We start from the raw sequence: 21,718 nt of genomic DNA, 5'->3' as shown, positions 1-21,718 counted from the left end.
TTCCCAATAACTTGCGGTCACATACCCTGGTTTGCCCTCCACTCACCACCAGATCGTTGTTTTTACAACCTGGTAGCTACGTTCCCGGCCTCCTTGTACTTCCGAGTCTATTATCTACTATTTGTATTCAAAGTGTTCTAATATTGCACTTTCTTGTGTCCCAAAGAAACATCCCACTCGCCATCTGCCCATTTGTCTGTCTGCTCTTTCAACTCAATGATGAGTGATTTGCAGTTGATGGAATTGGAGGATGAGCTCAGGAGTGCAGATACATTTATTGAACATCTCAAGACAGAAGAGGTAAAGTAGCTTCTGTTTTGTCTATAGTTAACAGTATTCCTTCTTACCAGTCCATATAAGATACATGGAGGCGTATTTAAAAGACATGAATCAGAAGGGTTACACTACTTTAACTGCTTTTTCTGTCAGTAGTCCGAAGGCATTTCCCATATTGGTAAACCTTTCTTAAACCATGTTGTAATTCTAGACAGAGAAGAACAGACAGAAAACTAGGACTGCATCACCAAAACCTGTTCATTGGAAGAAGAGGGACCACAATGGGGACATTGTTCACCAGCGCCCACGAGCCCTTAGAAAGCAGTCAACATCAAGACCAGACGAAGGAGGACATGTTTCTTCTTCACAGCCATTAGACCATGGCCAACACCTAGACCATGGTGATTAATCTTTTGTTCCAAATGCTGTATTTCAACAGTGTGTTGTGGCAATGTTGAAGTTATGATATTATTCTTTTTTCTCCTCCCTTTTGAAGATTTTGATATGCAGCAGCTTGAGGACCTTCTACAGGACTCAGAGAACATTGAATCGCAAGATTTTGTTCAGCAGCCACCATTGTCCAGTTGGAGTCAAAGGCAGAAAGAGGTCCAACAATTTTGGCAACAGGCGAGGCCACAGAACCTTGACAATTTACTTTCTGCTGAGAACATCGTCCAGATGACATGCAATCACTGTCACGTGAAAGAAGCTGTCATCCATTGTGGGGAATGTATGCCCTCAGAGTGGTTTTGTGCTGAGTGTGATGGCTTGGTACATAAACACCACACTCTACACAACAGGCAAACCATCATGGATGGATTTTTCAAATACATCCCGCCAACAGAGTCTGTGACACTCCATGATGGAAAATACATCATTTGTGAACAAGGTTGGCGTTTCTTTTTCAATTGATTGACAATTTTCTTAACAGATCATTCTTATCTGAAATTGAAATGTGTTATTTAAGTCATTACTCACAACCCAAACATTCTTAATTGTATACCTTATGGTTCTTTGCCTTGCAGATTGTGTTCTGCCAACAGCTCTACCTCAAAGGATATGCTCCTGTGACACCGCTGATGCAGCAGTCTCTGTTGGTAGATCCATCATACTGGTTTGCATAAATGGTAGGATCTTGTTAAACTGTTGAATTTTTTTATATAACACATTACTTTGGTTTCATGTTATTGATTTGCCTTTCATGTGCTCTCAGGCCGTTATGATCTTCACGTTCCGGTGCTAACATGCAAACATTGCAACCAGAAATGGGCTCCAGAAGTCAGTGACTTTGTAAAGAGTGGTTACTGGCCCGCTACCATGCAGGCACAGACACTGTTCCACCAAGATCTCTTCCATTCCTTTGAGGCTATGAAGACAGCAGCTCCAGGAATGTCCAGACAAGCCTTTACAGCAATGTTGGACCAGAGAACAAAGCAATATGGAAGAGTAAGTAAAAATCAGTTCAGGGTCCACAAGTGGCTGTAGTAGGTAGAACATATTTCAGATAATAGACTGAAGACCTTACCACACAAAAGTCATTTGCATCCTTATGGATTTGAAAAGTTGCATACAAAACACAAAACATACAAAGGCAAAGATGTAGTTTATCGTTCTTGAAAGCTGTATTATATTCTTTCCTTTAGACTGGCAAAGTGAATGCAGATGCATTTCAGAGAAGCTTTCTGCAATTTGTGTACTGCAACTATGAAGAGAACCAACTTCTTGGAAAGGAGCCATTGGTCTGTCCAGCCTGTAGCCCTGAAATGGTGGCTGTTTCTGTGGATGGCAACAGAAAGTTGTACAGGTTCCAGAAAACAAACCAGTGAGTTCTGTGCACACATTATAAACAGCCAATGTAGTTAATATACAGTATGTCCAGCTGTTAATGTCACTGTTAATGTCAATGTTACAGCACTAGATTCTTATCCAGGGGGCACAGTACATTCATATTGCATATTGCTTTATCCTTCAAATGTAAGATAGGTCAGGCCAAGTGTGGAAGAAATTGCGATTTCCTGTGTGCTTACATTATTCACTAATCAATAGAACTAGTCATTGGATACTAGTTAGTATGTTCTCATGTAAGCTTGCTATTAATAAGAGTAGATTGTGTCTATGTGTCAGGGTTAATAGATCAGGAGAAAGTACTGGGTAAACGTCCTTTGTCATGACTACAAGGACAGCGCCAACTATGATCTCTCTAGTCTGAGTGGTCATGTGTTGGGAGCTGTGAATCTCTTTCTCTGAGACTGTTGTAACGTCATTACTGCCTGACTGTCACTATCTATGTTTACATTCCTGTGCCCTATAAAAGATGGTCCTCCGGCCTTCAGAGCCAGGAGAGACATGATTGAGACCTAAGCCTGGTGTTGTGTTGTCATTTAGTGTCAAAACACTTTCTTCATCAAAAGACAGAATCTTGACAGTTAAAGTTTGCGTGAACAGTCCTGCAATCTAGTGTACTTGAATTAACTATTGTCATGTTCAAATGATTTACTTTGGTAGACTGCAGGAAAAGCGATGTGTGGTGACTCCCAATGGAATGCAGCAAGAGAGACTTCAAAGCGGGCCAACAAGTTGGATGAAGAAGGTGTGGAAATTGCTGTGTGTAGACATGGATTTCTTCTCAAAGATTGGTATGGGTCTGATTAAGTAGTAGTAAAAAGATAAATAATATATATTTATATTATGATCTAATGCCTCTTTCATGTGCATTGTGCTTTTTTGTAAAGGTCTGAATATGTATAGAGGAGAAATCTTTGCATATCCAATGTTTCTCCAAAAAGAGTTCCAGAGTGCTCCATTTTTGGCCATGGATGTGACCTGCCAATGTGCCATACTTGACAAAAGTGTCAGAGGCCCTGACTCATCTTCAACCCCTTCAGGAAATGAGGCATTGCTTGTCTGTGATGCATGCCAAAGCCCACAATACAAAATGCTTTTAGCTACTTGACCTTTACATTTTAGAGTATGATGTGGCAACTGAGTGTAAAATGCCATAATAAATGACAATAGCCATACCACAGTGGTCTGGACTGACCCATACAATAACCTAGGAGTGCGTTTAAAGTTTTTCTGTAGCCCCTAAGTGCTGCCCTCTAAAGTTGGTAATCTCAGGATATGCTTTAATATCGTGTGTCCACACCGCTTTACACATTATCTTCTTCCTGTAGATTCTGTGGACTGCAAGGAACCAGGAGGGTGCCGGCACCACTCTCGGTGAAGAAGTTGAGCAAGTGAATAGTTTTCTCTCCAGATGTGCCCTTACCACCAAGTATATGGCCAAGTCAGGTTTGTAAGCTTATTTCCCCCTGCCAGCCTGCAAATGTACATGTTTTACAAAATTGTATTTTGTTTTTCACAGTAAGTAAGTAAGTAAGTAAGTAAGACTTTATTTATATAGCACATTTCATACAAGAATTGCAGCTCAAGGTGCTTTACATAAAATCAATAAAAACAATAATACAAGTGATAAACAATTCAAACAAAAATAAAAATCCCAATAAGATCTCTGTTCAAGAGAGAAACCAACTTTAAACATGCATCTTAAAAGTAACAATAATATAATTAATAAAAGTAGGAAAACCCTTTTGAGATCAAATTACTTAAATGCTTCGGTAAAAAGGTAGGTTTTAAGCTGTCTTTTAAAAATGTCTAGAGTGTTTGCTTCCCTAATATTTATGGGTAATTTGTTCCATAGTTTTGGGGCGTAATTGACAAAGGCCGAATCACCAATCTTCTTATGACTGCTTCTGGTGACCTCTAATAGGCCTGCATTTGATGATCGCAGTGTTCTAGCTGGTGTGTAGTTTATAAAGGAGTTAGCAATGTAGCTAGGTCCTTGTCCGTGTAGAGCTTTGTATGTGAGGAAAAGGACCTTAAAGTCAATTCTGAAGGTAACAGGGAGCCAGTGTAAAGTAGCTAGGACAGGACTAATGTGTTCTCTCCTTTTAGTTTTGGTTAATAATCTAGCTGCAGAATTTTGAATGAGCTGTAGTCTTTCAGTGGTTTTCTTGGGAATACCAGTGAAAAGTGCGTTACAGTAGTCCAGCCGGCTGGATATAAAAGCATGAATTAACTTCTCTGCATCATTTTGGTTTATGAATGGTCGTACCTTTGCTATATTCCTCAGGTGAAAGAAAGCTGTTTTGGTCACTTTATTAATGTGAGAGTTGAAATTCAAATCTGAGTCCAGGATTACACAGAGACTCGTCACCTCTGGTTTAAGACAGGGGGTTAAACCTCCAAGATTCTTAATAAGCATCTCTCTTTTGGATTTGGGGCCACATAGTAGGACTTCGGTTTTGTCTTCATTTAATTTAAGAAAGTTAGCGTTCATCCATTTGTTTATTGCCAACAGGCAGTTGGTAATGGAATTGATGGCCGTTGCATCGTTGGGTTCAGTGGATATATATAGTTGTGTGTCATCCGCATAGCTATGGAAATCTATGTTATGTTCTCTGATTATGTCGCCGAGTGGTAACATATAAAGAGAAAAGAGTAATGGACCTAAGCAGCTTCCTTGAGCAACCCCGTAGCAGTTCTCGTTTCTTGGACCTATGGTCACCTAAACTAACATAAAACTTCCTTCCTGTGATATATGATTTCATCCAGTTCAATACACTATCCGTGAACCCAATAAGCTTTTCCAGTCTATTGATTAGGATGTCGTGATCAATTGTATCAAATGCTGCACTGAGATCTAACAGGATAAGGATAGAGACTTTATTTGCATCAGAGTTTAGTCTGAGGTCGCTAATTATTTTGGTGAGAGCAGTTTCAGTACTGTGATATTTCCTGAAACCTGACTGCGAGACTTCCAGGATGTTATTTTCTTCAAGAAAAGAATTTAATTGGACTAAAACTATCTTTTCCAGTACTTTACTAATAAATGGAAGGTTTGATATTGGTCTGTAATTTGCAAGTAGACTGTTATCCAATTTGGGTTTCTTTAATAGGGGCTTTACAACAGCTGTTTTGAAGGCATCTGGGAAAACGCCAGTTCTAAGGGATGTGTTTATAATCTCTAGCACCGGACCTGAGACACTATCAAACACTCGCTTAAAGAATGTTGTGGGTATAGGATCAATATCTGAGGTTGTGGAGTTAGATTCGCTGACAATTTTGGAAAGTTCACTAAGTGTGATACAGGTAAATGTGCTCATGGTTATGTTGCAGAATCTACTGATGTCAGTTTCGACCCCACTATTAATAATACTAGCTCTGATCAAAGTTATTTTGTTCTTGAAAAACAAAGCAAGCTCTTCACATTTAACTACTGAGGATGGAGGTGGAGCAGGGACAGTGTTTAGCAGCTGGTCAATGGTGGAGAAAAGAACTCTGGAATTTCTGGCATTTTCTGTAATAATGTTGGAGAAATATTCTCTCCTTGCTAGACGGATGGTTTTGTTATAGGTGGTTAGTGTATCTTTGTAGATATTGTAGTGGATAGTGATCTTTGTTTTCCTCCATTTTCTCTCTGCTGCACGGCATTTTCTTTTTGTTTCACTAACATTTTTTTATTTCTCAGCCATGGGGAGGTTCTGCTTGTGCACTTCTTTTTGGTTTTCAGTGGTGCAACAGAGTCTAACACAGATAATAGTGCATCATTGAGGTTCTCTACCATTTCATTCAGAGAGCAATCATGGTTAGTCGGCTCATATAGAGCAAATTGTTCAGAAAATTTCATCATAGCTGTATCGTCTAAATATCTTCTATGGACTAAGAATTCTTTTTTGTTAGGATAATTTCCACATTAAAAAGTATATAATGATGGTCTGAGAGGGGTAGATCAGTTATTGAAATATTATTGATATTTAGTCCAGTTGTTATCACTAGATCTAGTGTGTTTCCGTGTCGGTGTGTTGGGTCTGTTATGTGTTGAGTTAGATTGAAACTGTCAAGGAGATTTAAGAGCTCAATAGTTCTTGGGTCTGCTTTTTTATTTACTTGGATATTTAAGTCTCCGTTTAAAACTACTTTGTCATATCTAGTGACACATAGTGATAATAGTTCAGAGAATTCTTGTATGAATATTGGCGAGTGCTTGAGTGGCCGATATATAATAACAAAAAGTATTGATTCGGTTTTGAGCTCTATAGCAAGATATTCATATGATGTGAATTCACCTAGCTCAGTGATTTTGAACAACAGTTTAGAGGAGAAAATAGCTGCGACTCCTCCACCTTTTTTTGATGTCCTAGAAACTTGGTGGAAGCTGTAATCGGGCGGACACGCTTCTATCAAAGTTGCTGTTGCCGTGTCGTTGTTTAGCCAGGTTTCTGTTAGACAGATGCAGTCTAAGTTGTTTTCTTTGACCAGATCATTAACTAGAAATGTTTTGTTATTTAGTGATCTAACATTTAGAAGGGCCAGTTTCATCTGTGAGGTATTAACAGATAAAACCGGGGTAGATAAATCTGTTGGAAGAATATGGATAGTTCTGTGACTTCTAACACTAGTTTCAGGTTTGTAACCATGCATTTTACCATGCCATTTTCTGTTTGTGATGATGACCGGTATGTCCAATGAAATAGCATGGTGGCTGTCCTAGCGTAGCTTTTCTTTGGGAAAGTCTCTGTCACTGAGCTGTTCCATCACAAGGGAATTCATCCGGGGGGTGCAGATCTGTGCAGGGCCCATGTCCTTGCAGGAGGCTGTTTGAATGTTCTGTTCTGTTCCATGGGAGGTTGTTTGGGATGCGTCAGTCAGCTTAGACACAACAGGGATAGGGAGAGAAGCTTGATTTGTGGTCAGGAGCACGTGATTGATATTTGCTGTTAGTAGTCGAGATCCTCTACGGTTTGGGTGGAGTCCGTCAGCTTGAAAACGGTCTGCACAGTTCCAGAACACATTGAAGTTGTCGATAAATCTCAGTTTGTGTGTCAGACAGACAGATGCCAACCATGTGTTGAAAGATAGTAGTCGACTGAAGGCTTCTTTTCCTCTGCGAAAGCATGCAATCGGTCCACTGATGAATACATCTTGATATCTGTTGAGTGTGTTCAGTAGCTGGGTGAAATGTTTTTTAAGTATCTCAGTGCCAGTTTTCTTGTGTAGGATATCAAACGAGCCAGTGTGGATGATAATCTTAGGGTTGTTTGGTTTATTGTTGAGGATTGTTTGTACCTCTGACGACAGTTCCTCCACAGATGTGTTGCTAAGACAAATATTTTCTGTCTTTGCCAGTTTAACATGTGCTGTCATGGCATCTCCAATCAAGATAGTGGCCATATGTGGTGTTGTGTTTGCCTTGTCAGTAGCTGCGGGGCCAGTTCTTATCTTATTTGGGTTAACAATGATAGGACCTTGTGCTAGGCCAAGGTTAGACACTGCGTTAGTGCTAGCAGTAGATTCTATAGTGCTAGCAGTGTTAGCTCCTCTAAGTGTTGATGGGCTGTGGGTAGTCTTAGCATACCTTGGGTCTTGATAATCCTGTGATATTGTTGTCTGATTAGGCTTGATAGGGGGTCGAACAGCGCCCCGAGTGGTCCGAGAGGGGCTTGGAGTGAAATGGGGGACTCCCGGTCGCAGCAGACGATGATGTGTTGGATTTGCATGTGTGTAGTAGCTACCGTCATGGTGTGTCGGCGATCTGAGCCCTTCATGTTTGTTAGCTGCGTGGCTAGCACTCCTGTGCCTCTTCGCCTTGGATTCCACACACAAGGGAGAGAAAGTTCCCAGTGGTTCGAAACTGTTTCTGAGTGTGACAGGAGGAGAGGTGATGCGGGAAGAGTTTCTGCCTCGCTTTTTTGCTGTTTATCCTTGGTGACAGTCCCATCTCTGATGAAGGTAGAAGCGGCGCTAGGCCTCTTTGGTTTAGCGCCGAGAGCAGGCCATGACTCATCCGGTCCAACGGCCGGTGGAGAGAAAGCTGATTCCAAGGGTGGCTCATTGGCAGGTAGCATAGCCTCCGGGCTAGGTAGCATGGAATCTATAAAGTCTTCGGTCTCTCTGATATCTAAGAGGGTTCTGACTTTTAGCTCCAGTTCGACTATCCTCTGAGTAAGTTGTTTGCAGTCATTACAAGCCATAGTTCTACAGGGAACAAGCTTACGTTTGCTTGCCTGTGGTCAGTCTTGGAGGGCAGCCCAAAATACTTCTGTTCTCCTTGGGCTTCAGTCCTCTTAGGTTGTTCCTTTTTGTAGTATTTATCTTCAAAAAGCTATCCAAATGATTGAAACTTCAGAGCATTTCTCCGTGAATAACTAGACAATACGATAGAAGCCAAGCAGGGAAGGTCAGGGGGAGGAGAGGGAAAGAAAATGCGACTGCCTTCGTTGAGAGCGTAATCCAAGTGTACCAACAGTAAGAACTGACATGCTGACTGTCCATGCTATGGGGTGGAATGAACGGAAAGAGAATGGCCTCCATATAGCCTTGTCTTCCAGATTCAAGAAGGTATGTTCACGTACTGAAGATGATTAACTATTTAAAGCAGTTACATTTAAACGTAACTTTTACTTATTATACCCAAAATGCATCACGTTGTTATAGTACCCCCTAGTAGACATTGAAGTGGTACAGGACCTCTGGTAGTTTAAAAGACTGCCTTCTGTATTGCTGTTTTCAGACAGTAGAGAAGACTGTGGATGTAGCTGAGAGCCTGAAGACAATGCAGGAGCAGTTGCATTGCTGTGATGACATGCTGAAACAATGGGTTGTTGATGTCAAGCAGTGGGCCAGTAGCAGTAAGAAAAATACTTAATATATAAACACTCTCAGTCACTTGGTTGTAATGCATATCTGTATCTTAAATGTTAAAAGTTTATTTATTTTATCTTTAATCAAGGAAGTGCAGCACCTGGTCCTGTTGATGCTCAAAGTTTGCAGATCACAATCAGAGCACTCTTTGTGAGCATTTGTCAGAAAAAGCACTACCTTTACAGACAGAATGGTATGTATAGTGTAAACATAACTAATGCAGATAAATCTTAGGCTATACTGATATCTTCATTACCATGGCAGCTCTTGTTACGTACTATTGTTTTTACTGTATTTGCAGATCGCAACAAAAGATTGCGACAGAAAATAACTCAAAAGATAGCCCAGGAAAAGAAACGGTTGCTGGAAGACATCCAGAGATACAACCAACAGCCTGATGGTGACCTTGTGGACACAGACTTAGTTGTGCAGAAACTCTCTAACAAAGCTGCAGAGAGCATGATCTGGCCTTGGCAGGAACAGAACACAGGTGTTGCATCAAGATTTAACTTTAAGTATGCATATAAAATGGCAATTAATAGTAATTTGTTTATTAATGTCAAATGTTTTTATTCCTTTACAGACGGTGTGGACATCCTCACAAAGAAGAAGCTCTTTGACCACGTAATGCTTGCCTCACGACTAAAAGAGGAAAAGCAGATCCTTGTGAAGGAGATGCTGCAGCACTGCCAGTACCTCAAGGACTCAGTGGCAAAGGTCCAGACGCTGATGGGCACTGTTTTAGTGAGCACACAGACAGGAAGTGAGTGTAAATCAAATTATCTGGCTACATGCACTTTCAAATTTATAGGTCAAACTATTTAAGTGGAAACCAATCCTGCTAGTATAGTCTTTAGTAAATTAATTTCAACATCAATTAACAACATTTCCAGGCTTGCCAAATGGATTAACCGAGGAGGGGTCCAAGGGCCTCATCAGTGCACTAAAGAGAAGACTGCAAGACCTGAGACTCCAACAGCAGACCATAGCAGGCACCTACAGATGCACTCTCAAACCAAGTAACAGACTGGTGGAAGAGGAGGACAGGGAAATGGAGGAAGACATGGACTGGCAACGTGGCAACAGCTCGGATGATGATGATAGTGATGAGGAGGAGGATGCAGAGAATTGAACTCAAGTCACTTGGATTTGAATCACTCAGTCAATCACTCAAAGGCGGAGCAGGATATCCAGGGCTTGGTTTACACCTATTGCAATTTCTAGCCACTGGGGGACCATAGGTAGGATAGGGGAACTCATATTAACGTTAAATAACCTCCTAAAGTGAGGTTTTCATGTCATGGGACCTTTAACACTAGTATAAGTAAAGGTTTGGAGAAGCACATTTCGTCATATTGTCTTAAATAGAATTCAAATCCTAATAGTAATCAAATCAAATGCTTGGACAGTAATATGAATCTGGTATCTGTGGCCGTTACAGGACTATAATTAACACAAAGAATAACGAATCCTTATTGGATACTGCAGTTCTTTAGTAGAGTAGAAGTTAATCTCTCTGATTAAAGTTGGTGATAGTTTATCCACAGAGGCAGTGTATGTTTAATAATAGATGTTCAACTTTTACAACAAGAACTATAGGCTTTTCACAAGTTGCTTGTGTTGAAAAATTGCTGTTGGCTACATTTCATATGGAGGAAGGAATTTGAGATATAGCCAAAAGATAGAGTACAGTCTCTTAGAATTCGATGGGCCTAAATGTTAACCTGACACGGATAGTTTGTTGCACAGAACCATCTGGGGAAGTCATCCTTGGAAACTGTTAGAAAAAGGGCAGGCACTTTTACCCCAAAATTTGCAAGTGATTGTATCTGTCTATTAGGGCCGGGCGGTATGACGGTATATACCGTGCGACGGAAGAAATGTGTCTATCGGGAGAGATTTGGCTATACCGTTTCAACCGCGGTATACTTTTTGACTACTTTTTTATTTTTTTAGGTTGGGCAAAAAGGGCTCGCATCCAAAGTCTTTACAAATTTGTGATATTTTTGTATTTCACATGAGGTCATGCCGGGAAATATCAAACTGAGGCTTTAACGTATCGACCGAGCTTTAACGAGGTTGATACGCCGACACCGAAGTTAGATATGGATAGTAAAACTCAGACTGATTGCTTTCCCTTGAAATTTTCGTCGGAGGGCATTACGGATCCTTATTGAGCTGTGAGTACGTCACCATGCGGATGGCATGACTGCGCATTAGCCAATCGGAACGCTCGTACTGTGGTTGCCTTTAAATAATAGCCAGTAACGTCTTGTAGTACATGCAATACCGTTTTTTCCACCACACGAGTGGTACCATTTCTTAATTGAATTTACAGAACAATTACTATACCGTGATATATACCGTAACCGTGATATAAAATTACTCATACCGTGATAGAAGATTTTGGCCATATCGCCCACCCCTACTGTCTATCACTCTCTATCTAAGGCCTGTAGCTGCCAGGAGTTCCTCTGTAGGATGATAATTCGTTTGGCAGCAAGTGCATAACTTCAGACGGCCTAAGGTCAGATGGCTGAGCGGTTAGGGAATCGGGCTATTAATCAGAAGGTTGTCGGTTGACTCCCGGCTGTGCAAATTATGTTGTGTCCTTGGGCAAGACACCTCACCCTACTTGCCTCGGGGGGAATGTCCCTGTACTTGCTGTAAGTCGCTCTGGATAAGAGCGTCTGCTAAATGACTAAATGTAATGTAAATGTAACTTGAAGCCTGGCAAGATGGATTCATGCACAAGCTAACTCAAATTAAGCCCCCACTAAAAATAATTCAAATAAAACACAATTGCATGCATCTGAGCTTACCTGCTTTGAACGTCCCTCTTTTTAAACAGGAAATTGCAGCCTGAAAATATATAAACAGAGGAATAACAAATAAGATGATTTGCCTGATTTTTTTGGGGTCATTACAACAAAAGATTGTTCATGATGCATAAGCCTATGACCCTTACATAAGACAACCTTTACGTTAAATTATTTTTCTTTTTCCCGGGTACTGAATTTTGGGAAGACCTTTTTGAGGAGAAGAGATGAGGGAAGGAGTAGAAAGTGGGTAACATAGAGAGAGGGTTGGTGAAGGAGGTAAAGAGAGCGAGGGACTGGGGAAAGGAGGTGCGGAGAAAGAATGGGAGGGAAGAGCAGGAGAAGAGAAAGAGTGGGAGGGAAGAGGAGGTGAAGAGAGAGAGAGATCATAGGATGTGAAGAGAGAGAGGGAGTAGGAAGAGTAGATGAAGAGAGAGAGTTTGAGAGAAGAGGAGGTGAAGAGAGAGAGGGAGTCATAGGAGGTGAGGAGAGAGAGTTGGGGGGAAGAGGAGGTGAAGAGAGAGAGTTCGAGGGAAGAGGAGGTGAAGAGAGAGAGGGAATAGGAAGAGTAGATGAAGAGAGAGAGGGAGTAGGAAGAGTAGATGAAGAGAGAGAGGGAATAGGAAGAGTAGATGAAGAGAGAGAGGGAGTAGGAAGAGTAGATGAAGAGAGAGAGGGAGTAGGAAGAGTAGATGAAGAGAGAGAGGGAGTCATAGGAGGTGTGTGGGGGACCGGCACAAGGTTAAGGGTGAAGGTTTGATCCTGAGTGGAGGCAGGGGATGTTGCTTCTGGTGTTTCTTCTGGTGTTTCTTCACCAGCTGTGGCAAGAAGGCTATTGTGGTCTGAGAGATAAAGACAAATAAGTATATGTAGACGTAACATTATTTGAATCTAAGTATAACAGCCCCACAAATTAGGTTAATTTAAACAGAAATAGGGTCTAATCTGGGAATATTTACTCATCAACAATATTCTATTAGTATATTATATGTTACAAAAAGTATTTAGAAACTAAATGTAAATGCAAAGTTATAAAAAAGCATGTCCCAATGCAAAATATGTGTTCTTACATTTAAGATAGTATTCATAAAGGGTGGTCATTTTTTTAATGATCTCCCTCACAGGCCCCTCTGGTATGAAGCCTATGCCTGCAATGACCTCTGCTGTAAACCCCCCCCCCCCCTCTCTTCTCTTTCCCCATGAAGAGCAGGGGCTTTAAGTCCAGTTCATGCAGCTTATTGACCTAAAAAAGAGACATTAACAAGTTATCAGGCTTTGTCCTCTGTATCAGCTCTCTTGCCATCTGATCAACTACTTTTGAAATGGTATCATACTTCTTCCTTATATTCTTCGTATCTACTATACTTCTTTTCAAATTAACAAAGCTAGGGGTCCTGACAGGAAGACTATAAGATGTGATGCTATTGATGCTATTTATTGATTAAATGATATGGCCTGATGCCAATGAAAACTGGCATTTATATCAAGTTCTGACCAGTATAGTATGGATCTGAATGGAACAGTAACCTAAGACCTCTACATTCTCACTCACAGATATGCGGGCTGAATGTATCACTCTGCCTGCGTTGCGGTGCTTCTTTACATTCTCCCCCCAGTCCCCAACATGCAAACTCTCCTCCTTGGACTTAATCCTCTCTTTTGTTGAGAGGCTTGCAAAACATGAAAGTCATGTTTTGCGGTTGGCAGTATTCATGACCTGGCAGTGCTTTTGGGTTTGGTCATTTTCTGCAAACATAAACACATTGACATGTTATAAGCATTACAAGTAGGAATATGAGTAACACACATTAAATCATTTAGGCATTTTTTAGCAGACGCTCTTATCCAGAGCGGATAAATAATTCTTAATCTTACATTTCATTCCTATGGCTTATGGGTATTGTAGTAAAGCATAAACTTCGGCACAATGGAAAGAAGTAATATATATATTTGTCTCACAAACACCGAGAGGCAGGTAGCAAGCAGAGCGGGTAGGCAGGCAGATGGAGAGTTGGGGTGAGTGGGATGTTTCTTTGGGACACAAGAAAGTGCAATATTAGAACACTTTGAATACAAATAGTAGATAATAGACTCGGAAGTACAAGGAGGCCGGGAACGTAGCTACCAGGTTGTAAAAACAACGATCTGGCGGTGAGTGGAGGGCAAAACAAGCGGAGCTGGTTCATGAAGGAGGACGTGAGACATAGCGCGCCACTAGCAACGCGTCATTTTATGCGCAGGGCACTCCCTCCTAATAGGGCGGGGTATATAAGGGATTCCCGGCATATGCATCGCTAGTGCGACATAGACTTCAGTCTTCCTGCTGCCTCCGCCTCCCCGGCCTCCACCCTTGGTTCTGTTTTCTGTTTCCTGTTTCAGGGGGAATGCGTCGCCGCTCTCTGCTCGGAGGTCGAGACGGTGTCTCGTCGGATGCGGCAGGGAGCCGATGCGAGCAGAACCACAATGCCAAATCAAATCAAATGTACAATCGTGTTTGTATAGTGGGAAATAAAGTATTCGTAAAGTCATACTGAGTCCTCCTGCCTGAACCAGGGTATGTCACCGCAAGTTATTGGGAAACTGGACCGCAGGTGTGGATCTTGTGCAGGTAGGATGGACTGGAGCCTGGAGATGCACACAAACACAGACAAACAGAAAGACAGAAACAGAAAGACAGGCAGAGCCAGTGGAGGGCGTAATACAGGTGACAGAGATAGGTGGACACAGGTATACACAGGTACGTCCTGATAAATTATGAAATAGGCTACTGTAAGGCAAGGATATGGTGAGGTAATAAGGATATTCCAGAAAATGTGTGACTTGAGCTGCAAGTAAGAAAAGATAAAAAATACAATACAATAAATGTCATACCTAGCAAGCTATGAGATGTAAAAAGGACCACGCCAGCAAAGATAAACATTGGTCTGAGTCCAATGAATGTGCACCGGTTCATGACCTTGCATGACATAACGTTAGACTAGCTAGCTAGCACAGTGTATTAGCCTATTTTTGCAGTTTACAAAGTCAATTAATTTATATTGGTGATGCAAAGCACCGGGCAATGTACGTCAAACATAATAACATTAAACCAACCTAAAAAACAATTTTAAAAAACTGTATAGGATAGTATCTTAAATATACGTTTACCTCATCGATAATAGCTTACCTTTTCAGAACGAGAGAGCGGAGGTTTGGTTGACAAGAAGTAGTTCCAGCCAGATCTTGAGCGTCAACCTTTTCAGCGACTTGTGTGTAATAATAAAATTACAATAATGTTGGATAATTTATAGGTTTTGCTGTCAGTGCATTTGACATGCTTGCTTCCATGCGCTTAAAATGATGATTAAAATAAAATGATATTCCTCCCCCGCCGGATTTTTATTTCTTTCTTTTTTTGTATGCATATAGCCTACGTTTTTAGATCGGTTTATTTTGTATCAGTACATTTTATAAATAACTTTTATGTCCTTAAATAAGGTTTATGTCATTTATAACGTTTATGTCTTGGATATAACAAACAAAATCATATTGAAAGCACATCGGCCGGATTTTTACGAAATCACCCGACTTATTTTGGTGACGTTTCGTAAAAATCCGAAAGCCACTCATCAAAATCTATGGGAGACCTAATGCGTCAAAATACGACGCCATATTTCACAATTTTCTACCGGAAAAGCCGAACATATTAACGTGGAAGTCAATGTGCGTCCCTAGGCGTCAAAAAACAACGAAAAAGGCGTCCCCCGGCGTCGGTATAGTGACGCCAAAGGGCTCTGCCCAAGCGTCAATATTTGACGAGATGGGATGAGACTGGGTTGCATATAAAGGACATCTCTGGTTTCGGCAGAGTCTTGGGTCTCGGAAAATATCCTTATTTTTTGGATTGGACGTATAGTTTTGCGTCTAGGTTAACTTGTTTGAGGTGTGGATTCTAGCTACATTTCTGTTATTCTCTGCCCTCAGCGCGTTAGCAATCATAGCTGCACCATCACCGTGGCAACGACAGACACGCACCACTCAGTCTCTCACACAGGTGATTTGTATTAGCTGATTAGTGGAGTCACAAGACAGAGCTATTCAGTCAACTCGTCTCATTAAAAGACTAAGAGCACTATAATTTCAGCTACTAAAACGAATATACTACTTCTACTACTTCTACAGTTTAACAGTTCAGCTTTCAGCTTCTCCCGCATTGTAGGCTATTTAAGCTCTTAGCTTTGTTAGATGATGCAGTTCAGCTTCCACACTGCCTCTTGAAATTCTACTATTTCTTCGATTGCTTCACAACGTTCAAACTTATTCTCCCGCATTGTATTTAAGCACTTAGCTTTGTTAGATGATGCAGTTTAGCTTCCACACTGCCTCTTTTGTGTGACACACATTTTTGAAATTCATTTCAGCTTTCAGCTTGCGGGTATTTTCTCATTTCTGTAGCCTATTTTCAGCAATTTAAAAACAAATAATTCATCTTTCAGCATTCCAACGCATTTTCTGGAGGAAATGCACTTTCTAGTTATTGGGTGTGCTTTGCCTTCGGCAAGGGCACAACCTTTGTTCTCTCACATATATATTATTATTATTCTTTTTGCCCCCCTAAAACTCAGTCAATATTTGGCCTACATAGACAACCTAGGTGACAAAAGTTTCGTCTTGGTAGCGATTGAGTTGCTTCTATTGGGATTTACGTTCCGTTGCACGGTTTAAGTAGAAATTAAGTTTTTGTGAACTTGCTAGCCACAGTCAATGACGCTACTTACGTCACTAACGTCACAAAAACTTGCGTGACTACCTCTAGCAGAACATTAGTTTAGCAGCTCGTTAACTTCTGGGAGATAGCTAAAGCTAACTGCATTACTGCAAGGCAGCTGCAGAAACGCCACAAACAAAGAGGCCAGGGTGATATCTATTTACTAATTTTACTTTGTGATATGACACACAATTGTGATGTGTAATGTACAATATAAGCTGATATTATTAAGGAAGTACATCTACTTTCGGAAACGGTAGTCTACTATTTCACTGAAGCATTAGCATCATGACATTAGCCTTTGTTGCCCGGGCAACACATACTACAGTGGTCTATGATGCATCTGTTTTCAATCGTTAAAATAAACATTCCTCACAAATACATTTTCGTTGTAGGATTTATTATGACATTACATTACAAGTAAACAATTTGTGGGTGAAATTATCATTACCTGTGGTTTCAAACCAGTGTAGCTCACTGCAACGCTGTAGCCTACGCGAGACACACTACAAAAACATCTACACAGCTGTTTAGGAAGTCAAACGGCGACAGAACATGTTCGGCACTCCCCTTACTTAACCCTTGTGTTATCTTCGGGTCATTCTGACCCATCAGTCATTGTGACCCACCGTCGTATTGCGACAGATTTACCGCATACAAAGACAAAGTGAAGCCTTTTCTTTTAACCGTTGGGCTGTCTCAGACCCCCCACATTGCGAAGGTTAAAAGAAAATTATTTTAATTTGTTTTTGTATTGGGTAAAATTGGGTAAACACAACGATGGTTCGTTATGAACCTTTGGGTCATGTGACCCGAAGGCAGCACGAGGGTTAAATCAAAAGTCTATCTAACTACTAACCTGAACTTCATTGCCACAGCCTAAACTTTGTCAATCTGTTCATGAAAATAATTAATTTCAGCCTAAACCGTACAACGGAACGTTAAATCGAATTCAACCAACGCAATCGCCAAGACGAACACAGCAGTAGTCTAGTACTGTACTGTAGTAGTACAATTTACCGGGGCAGCTTCTCCACACAGGGCTATATCGCATTTTGCGTTGTTACTGACAATGATCGCTACCAGTGATATTTTTATGAATGAGCGATTTTCCACTAAATAAATGTCAAGTTTATTTACGTTTTTGGGGGCATATTTTCAGTTAACAGATGGTACTGTTTGAATCGCGATTCCATCTTCTACTGCCGGTAACGTCGTAGAATAATCTTCAAAGGGGGTTCTTTATTAATGAATTAATGCAATGAGTAGGCTAAATGCCTGAAAATATCACGAGAAGGGAAAAACTTAAAAGTACGTTTAAGTCATAGAGATTAGGTCAATTTTTAAACCGGTCTGCCAAATTTATTCGTTTTGATTCAACGATGAGGCTGCCTCTTGCAGGGGAAATGAGAAGAAATCTATTTCATTCTAAACTTCACTCGTATTTTCAATTGTAAATGAGCAGCAAAAATCTATGTAATCTTTATAAATAATAAGTATGCATTTTTATATAAAATAAACTGAAGTATCAGTTGTAAAAATGTCATTCAAAAACGGACCCCTGTGCAACCGACGCAAGCAAGCACACCCTACAATTTCCCCAGAAATTGTACCCTCTCTAGTTATTAGTGTGTTTGCTGCAAGCAAAAACACTATTGTTATTCTGCATACTTATTGTTGGAATGCTGCTGTTTCAGCATTCCAAGTATTGTTCTTTGAATCTTTATTGTTGGAATGCTGCTTCAGCATTCCAAGTATTGTTCTTTGAATCTTTATTCAACTTCTTCTATTTCTTCCAAGACACCTTTCAGCGCCTTCAAATCTTCAGCTATTAAAACCGTTCAGCTATCAAAAAATTCAGCAGTTTCAGGCCATGGGTGCTATGACTTTTCAGCTTTGTACCTCTTATGCTTGAATTAATATAAATCAATATTCATAATATTTTTAACATGGGTTTCCAATGGAGTTTTCTTTCAAATCATCTCAAACTTCTTTAAGCTTCTTCAACTTCCAAATCCTTCTTCTTCCTCAATCTTTCAGCTAGAGCCACCATTTAAACTTTAAAATGTTGACAAAACCCTAAACTATTTTTAAATAATTCAGCTTTTTGATATCTATTCAACTTTTTTCAATATCACTGATTATGTTTCATGACTTTTTCAAGCCGTTTCTGAGATTTACATGGGTGTTTACGTGAAACCCTAGAGTGCAGACTGAAACGCTTAGAGTGGAGGGCAGCTTCGGATGTCGTTGAAAAAATATTTCTAGTTTGCCAGCATTGCCACAATTTTCGCTCTTCATGCTTCGTTTTTGGATCAATAGATAGCTAATTTTGTGCTGGTCGTAGACAGTTGTCTGTTGAATCCAACAGACGTACACATTTGTTCAGAGCCCCACGAAAGCGAGACAAAGTCCAACTCTCGCCCCATAGAGACCAATGCAAATCTGTTGACAAAATCGTCAGAGAAAGCAAAAAGAACAAGATTTTGAAACTGCCAGTAGAGTCGTATTTCTGACCGCACAGAAATATAAAGGACATCCCAGCTAACACAGTTACGTTGCCCTTACGTTGCCGCAACGTCACTCGATGACCAAACATACGTTGCCGCAACGTCTTTGGCGACGTTGCGGGACCGTGCATCTGTGGGACGCCAGAACGTAACCGCAACGTAATCTTGTGACGTTGCCAGTCCGTAACCGCGACGTCGTGGCAACGTTATTTTTCCGACGTTGCCAGTCCGTAACCGCGACCTCCTAGCAACGTCATTTTCCGACGTTGCCAGTCCGTAACCACGACCTCCTAGCAACGTCATTTTCCGACGTTGCCAGTCTGTAACCGCGACCTCCTAGCAACGTCATTTTCCGACGTTGCCAGTCCGTAACCGCGACCTCCTAGCAACGTAATTTTGTGACGTTGCCAGTCCGTAACTACAACGTTAACTAAGTAACCTTTATTTCTCAATTCTACTACTTATATTGGGGCGGTTCATATGCAGACCTCATTTGCCCAAAATGCTACTTGTTCTTGTATAATAGGCTACATGGTAGCCAACTTTAGGAGGTTTGTGTGATGTGTAGCCTAACTCCAGCTAATCATAAACAAGGCAGCATTTCCATGTAACATTGTCATTTTATTTCAAACAAAGTGCCAAACAGTGAATTAAAATCTTCTGCCAGTCCCCGCTACAGGTCCTGTCTGTTGGCCCTGACAATGAAGCACAAAATAAGTTAGTGTTCTATCAACATAATTGCACGTGTAAAAAGGCGCTATACAAGTCATAAAAAAATCTAAAATAATATACATCATCAAAAAAACATGTGATTCTAGATTTGTGTCACATAGCCATGTGAAAGGTTGGATATGGAAGCTGCAATCATGATTCATTCACCTGGCTTGTTTTGAACGGGCTGCCGGGTTGTGTTTGAGTGTCTCCTCTATGAGGAGCTCCACAGCTTTCTCTCCCAGTCCCGTCTTCCACTTCATCACAGCGTCTGGAATTAGAAGTCATGAACTTATTGTCAGCACCAATGTGAACGTTGAACGCTGCGTGTAAGCCATAGTTCATGGCATCTCCAAACACTTACCACTCTCTTTCGCAACTCCAGCACCTTAAGGCGCTCCTCGCTTAAGGCGTCTTGGAGTTCAGCCTGTGTTTGGGCCACCTGTAGGTCCATCACTGGCACCTCTTCAGTGTGTCTGCCCTGTAGTCGCCTGAATAGGAGAGCCTCTCGCTGGTTCTCCTCCAATGTCTCCATCTTCTGGAGCATAACCTGTAATGTGTCTGTCATTAAAGACAAGTAAAACAAGTTTACAAGAGTTAGCATGATTGGCATACACTGTGGTTCTTCTAGATTAGCTGTAACATTTATGTAAATAACAAATGTTACCTTGAATGGTTGTATACAAAGCATATATTTTTTTGAGTGTCTTATATTTGCACTTGCCTGGCTGCCAGCTGTTTTCCTGGGCCCCCAATTGGTTCACCTCCACCAGACCAGAGTTGACATCTAGGGGTATGGAATCTGGTGATGCAAAAGTTTTAAGTCATGCTTTTGCTTCAAAACATAGCCTTTAGGTTGCCATGGCTCATACAATTATTGTCACTGTTTTAAACGGTCATTCATTACTTTACCATCATTTCCCAGGGACACAGTGCTAGGCCGTGTGACGGTGGTAGGATAATCTGTACAGAAATGAAAATGGAATGTAGTTTATGTACATAGTTATAGCATATTGATATAAAAGGAGTAGCATTGCACATATGTGATCGTTCGAAAGCAGGGCCCCACATCGTAGCGTCGCACATGTGTGATTCTGAACATTCCAACCGACTGTTTTCCGATAGACAAAAACTATATGACAAACGCTATAGTATGGCTTCAAAATTTACAATTAGTAGGCTAACAAGTAACACTAGCAGGTAGTAGCATTGCTACGAGTATTATGCTAGGTTGCTAGGTAACGGAAGCTAATTAAAGCAACCTAGCTGCCGTTTTGGAAAAATAACTGGTGGAAGCGTCGGAAATATTTAAAACTCACGCATCTAAAAGGTTAAAACGAATAAACTTATCCAAAAAAGATGTCATGTACAAATTGGAAAAATTAGTGACATGATACTTTTATAGACGCCATTGCTGTGATTAAAACGTGATCAGCCACGCTAGCTCCAGTCTTTGAAAATTCCGGGCTAAATAAACTATTTGGGGACAAGGTTTTTTAACAGTTCTGAACGTTTATTTTCACTGATTCTTTTGTGGGTGATTTGTGAGACGCTAAACTTTGATAACATGTAGGCCTATGCATTTTCAGTATTTCAACATAACTTTCTGGAGGGTTTAACCTCTACTGTACTGTAGCTATCGAAATCCTAACGTAAACAATGTGAATCTGATAGCACATAAACAGGCTAAATGGCCTACATTTCAAACATATACGTATAAGCATGCCCCATCAAATTTCTTAAAATATGTTTATATATTTCTGTAAAGAAACTCACCTTTGAAGTAGCTAATTTCCAGTTGAAATCCAATGCGTACAAGACGGTGTTGAACCCCTGCAAAATCTCTTCTGAAACCCCAATTTGAGCGATGCGTTGAAATGGGCATGCGCAAAGTTGTTGCTCAGGGGCAGACTGAGGGGCAGGTTTGCTAAGGAAGAATTGTAATATTCTGT

General features: G+C 40.8%; 2 protein-coding genes and 2 long non-coding RNA genes across 5 annotated transcripts; 2 read left to right on the top strand and 2 right to left on the bottom strand.

Annotated features, from left to right (window-relative positions):
* Nucleotides 1-2,947, top strand: LOC134017313 (uncharacterized). The gene is made up of 8 exons (XM_062456819.1): nucleotides 1-72; nucleotides 167-300; nucleotides 488-677; nucleotides 773-1,165; nucleotides 1,302-1,403; nucleotides 1,490-1,722; nucleotides 1,920-2,098; nucleotides 2,782-2,947. The coding sequence occupies exons 2-8, from the start codon at nucleotides 217-219 to the stop codon at nucleotides 2,930-2,932; spliced, it is 1,332 nt and encodes a 443-aa protein (XP_062312803.1). The 5' UTR covers nucleotides 1-72; nucleotides 167-216; the 3' UTR covers nucleotides 2,933-2,947.
* A 483-nt stretch (nucleotides 2,948-3,430) lies between these two features.
* On the top strand, nucleotides 3,431-10,161 carry LOC134017324 (uncharacterized). Its single transcript, XM_062456830.1, has 7 exons — nucleotides 3,431-3,567; nucleotides 8,585-8,676; nucleotides 8,849-8,966; nucleotides 9,068-9,172; nucleotides 9,281-9,469; nucleotides 9,563-9,742; nucleotides 9,873-10,161. Exons 1-7 carry the CDS (start codon nucleotides 3,555-3,557, stop codon nucleotides 10,109-10,111), a joined length of 936 nt encoding a protein of 311 aa, XP_062312814.1. The 5' UTR covers nucleotides 3,431-3,554; the 3' UTR covers nucleotides 10,112-10,161.
* A 1,637-nt stretch (nucleotides 10,162-11,798) lies between these two features.
* Nucleotides 11,799-13,517, bottom strand: LOC134017333 (uncharacterized). Of its 2 annotated transcripts, none has more exons than XR_009929744.1 (4): nucleotides 13,351-13,517; nucleotides 12,869-13,041; nucleotides 11,948-12,640; nucleotides 11,799-11,841 (listed from the first exon to the last, which is right to left on the bottom strand). It is a non-coding gene; the product is annotated as an uncharacterized LOC134017333 (long non-coding RNA). The 2 variants fall into 2 exon arrangements; XR_009929745.1 differs by having other exon boundaries at nucleotides 12,957-13,041.
* Nucleotides 13,518-20,490: 6,973 nt separating this feature from the next.
* Nucleotides 20,491-21,692, bottom strand: LOC134036013 (uncharacterized). The gene is made up of 3 exons (XR_009932380.1): nucleotides 21,543-21,692; nucleotides 20,679-20,729; nucleotides 20,491-20,568 (listed from the first exon to the last, which is right to left on the bottom strand). It is a non-coding gene; the product is annotated as an uncharacterized LOC134036013 (long non-coding RNA).
* Nucleotides 21,693-21,718: the final 26 nt, after the last annotated feature.

Source organism: Osmerus eperlanus, chromosome 1, assembly GCF_963692335.1.
Source record: "Osmerus eperlanus chromosome 1, fOsmEpe2.1, whole genome shotgun sequence".
Lineage (NCBI taxonomy): Eukaryota > Metazoa > Chordata > Actinopteri > Osmeriformes > Osmeridae > Osmerus > Osmerus eperlanus.
The sequence above is the reverse complement of the archived record's forward strand: the minus strand, read 5'-3'. Positions and strand labels throughout refer to the sequence as shown.

What these genes read in the sequence shown, in the direction of transcription:
- LOC134017313 (XM_062456819.1), top strand. Translation starts at nt 217, where the DNA reads ATGATGAGTGATTTGCAGTTGATGGAATTGGAGGATGAGCTCAGGAGT. An exon ending in TGGCCAACACCTAGACCATG is followed by an intron (nt 678 to 772) that starts GTGATTAATCTT and finishes TCCCTTTTGAAG; the next exon opens with ATTTTGATATGCAGCAGCTT. An exon ending in AGGTTCCAGAAAACAAACCA is followed by an intron (nt 2,099 to 2,781) that starts GTGAGTTCTGTG and finishes TTACTTTGGTAG; the next exon opens with ACTGCAGGAAAAGCGATGTG.
- LOC134017324 (XM_062456830.1), top strand. An exon ending in CTACCTTTACAGACAGAATG is followed by an intron (nt 9,173 to 9,280) that starts GTATGTATAGTG and finishes CTGTATTTGCAG; the next exon opens with ATCGCAACAAAAGATTGCGA. An exon ending in AGTGAGCACACAGACAGGAA is followed by an intron (nt 9,743 to 9,872) that starts GTGAGTGTAAAT and finishes CAACATTTCCAG; the next exon opens with GCTTGCCAAATGGATTAACC.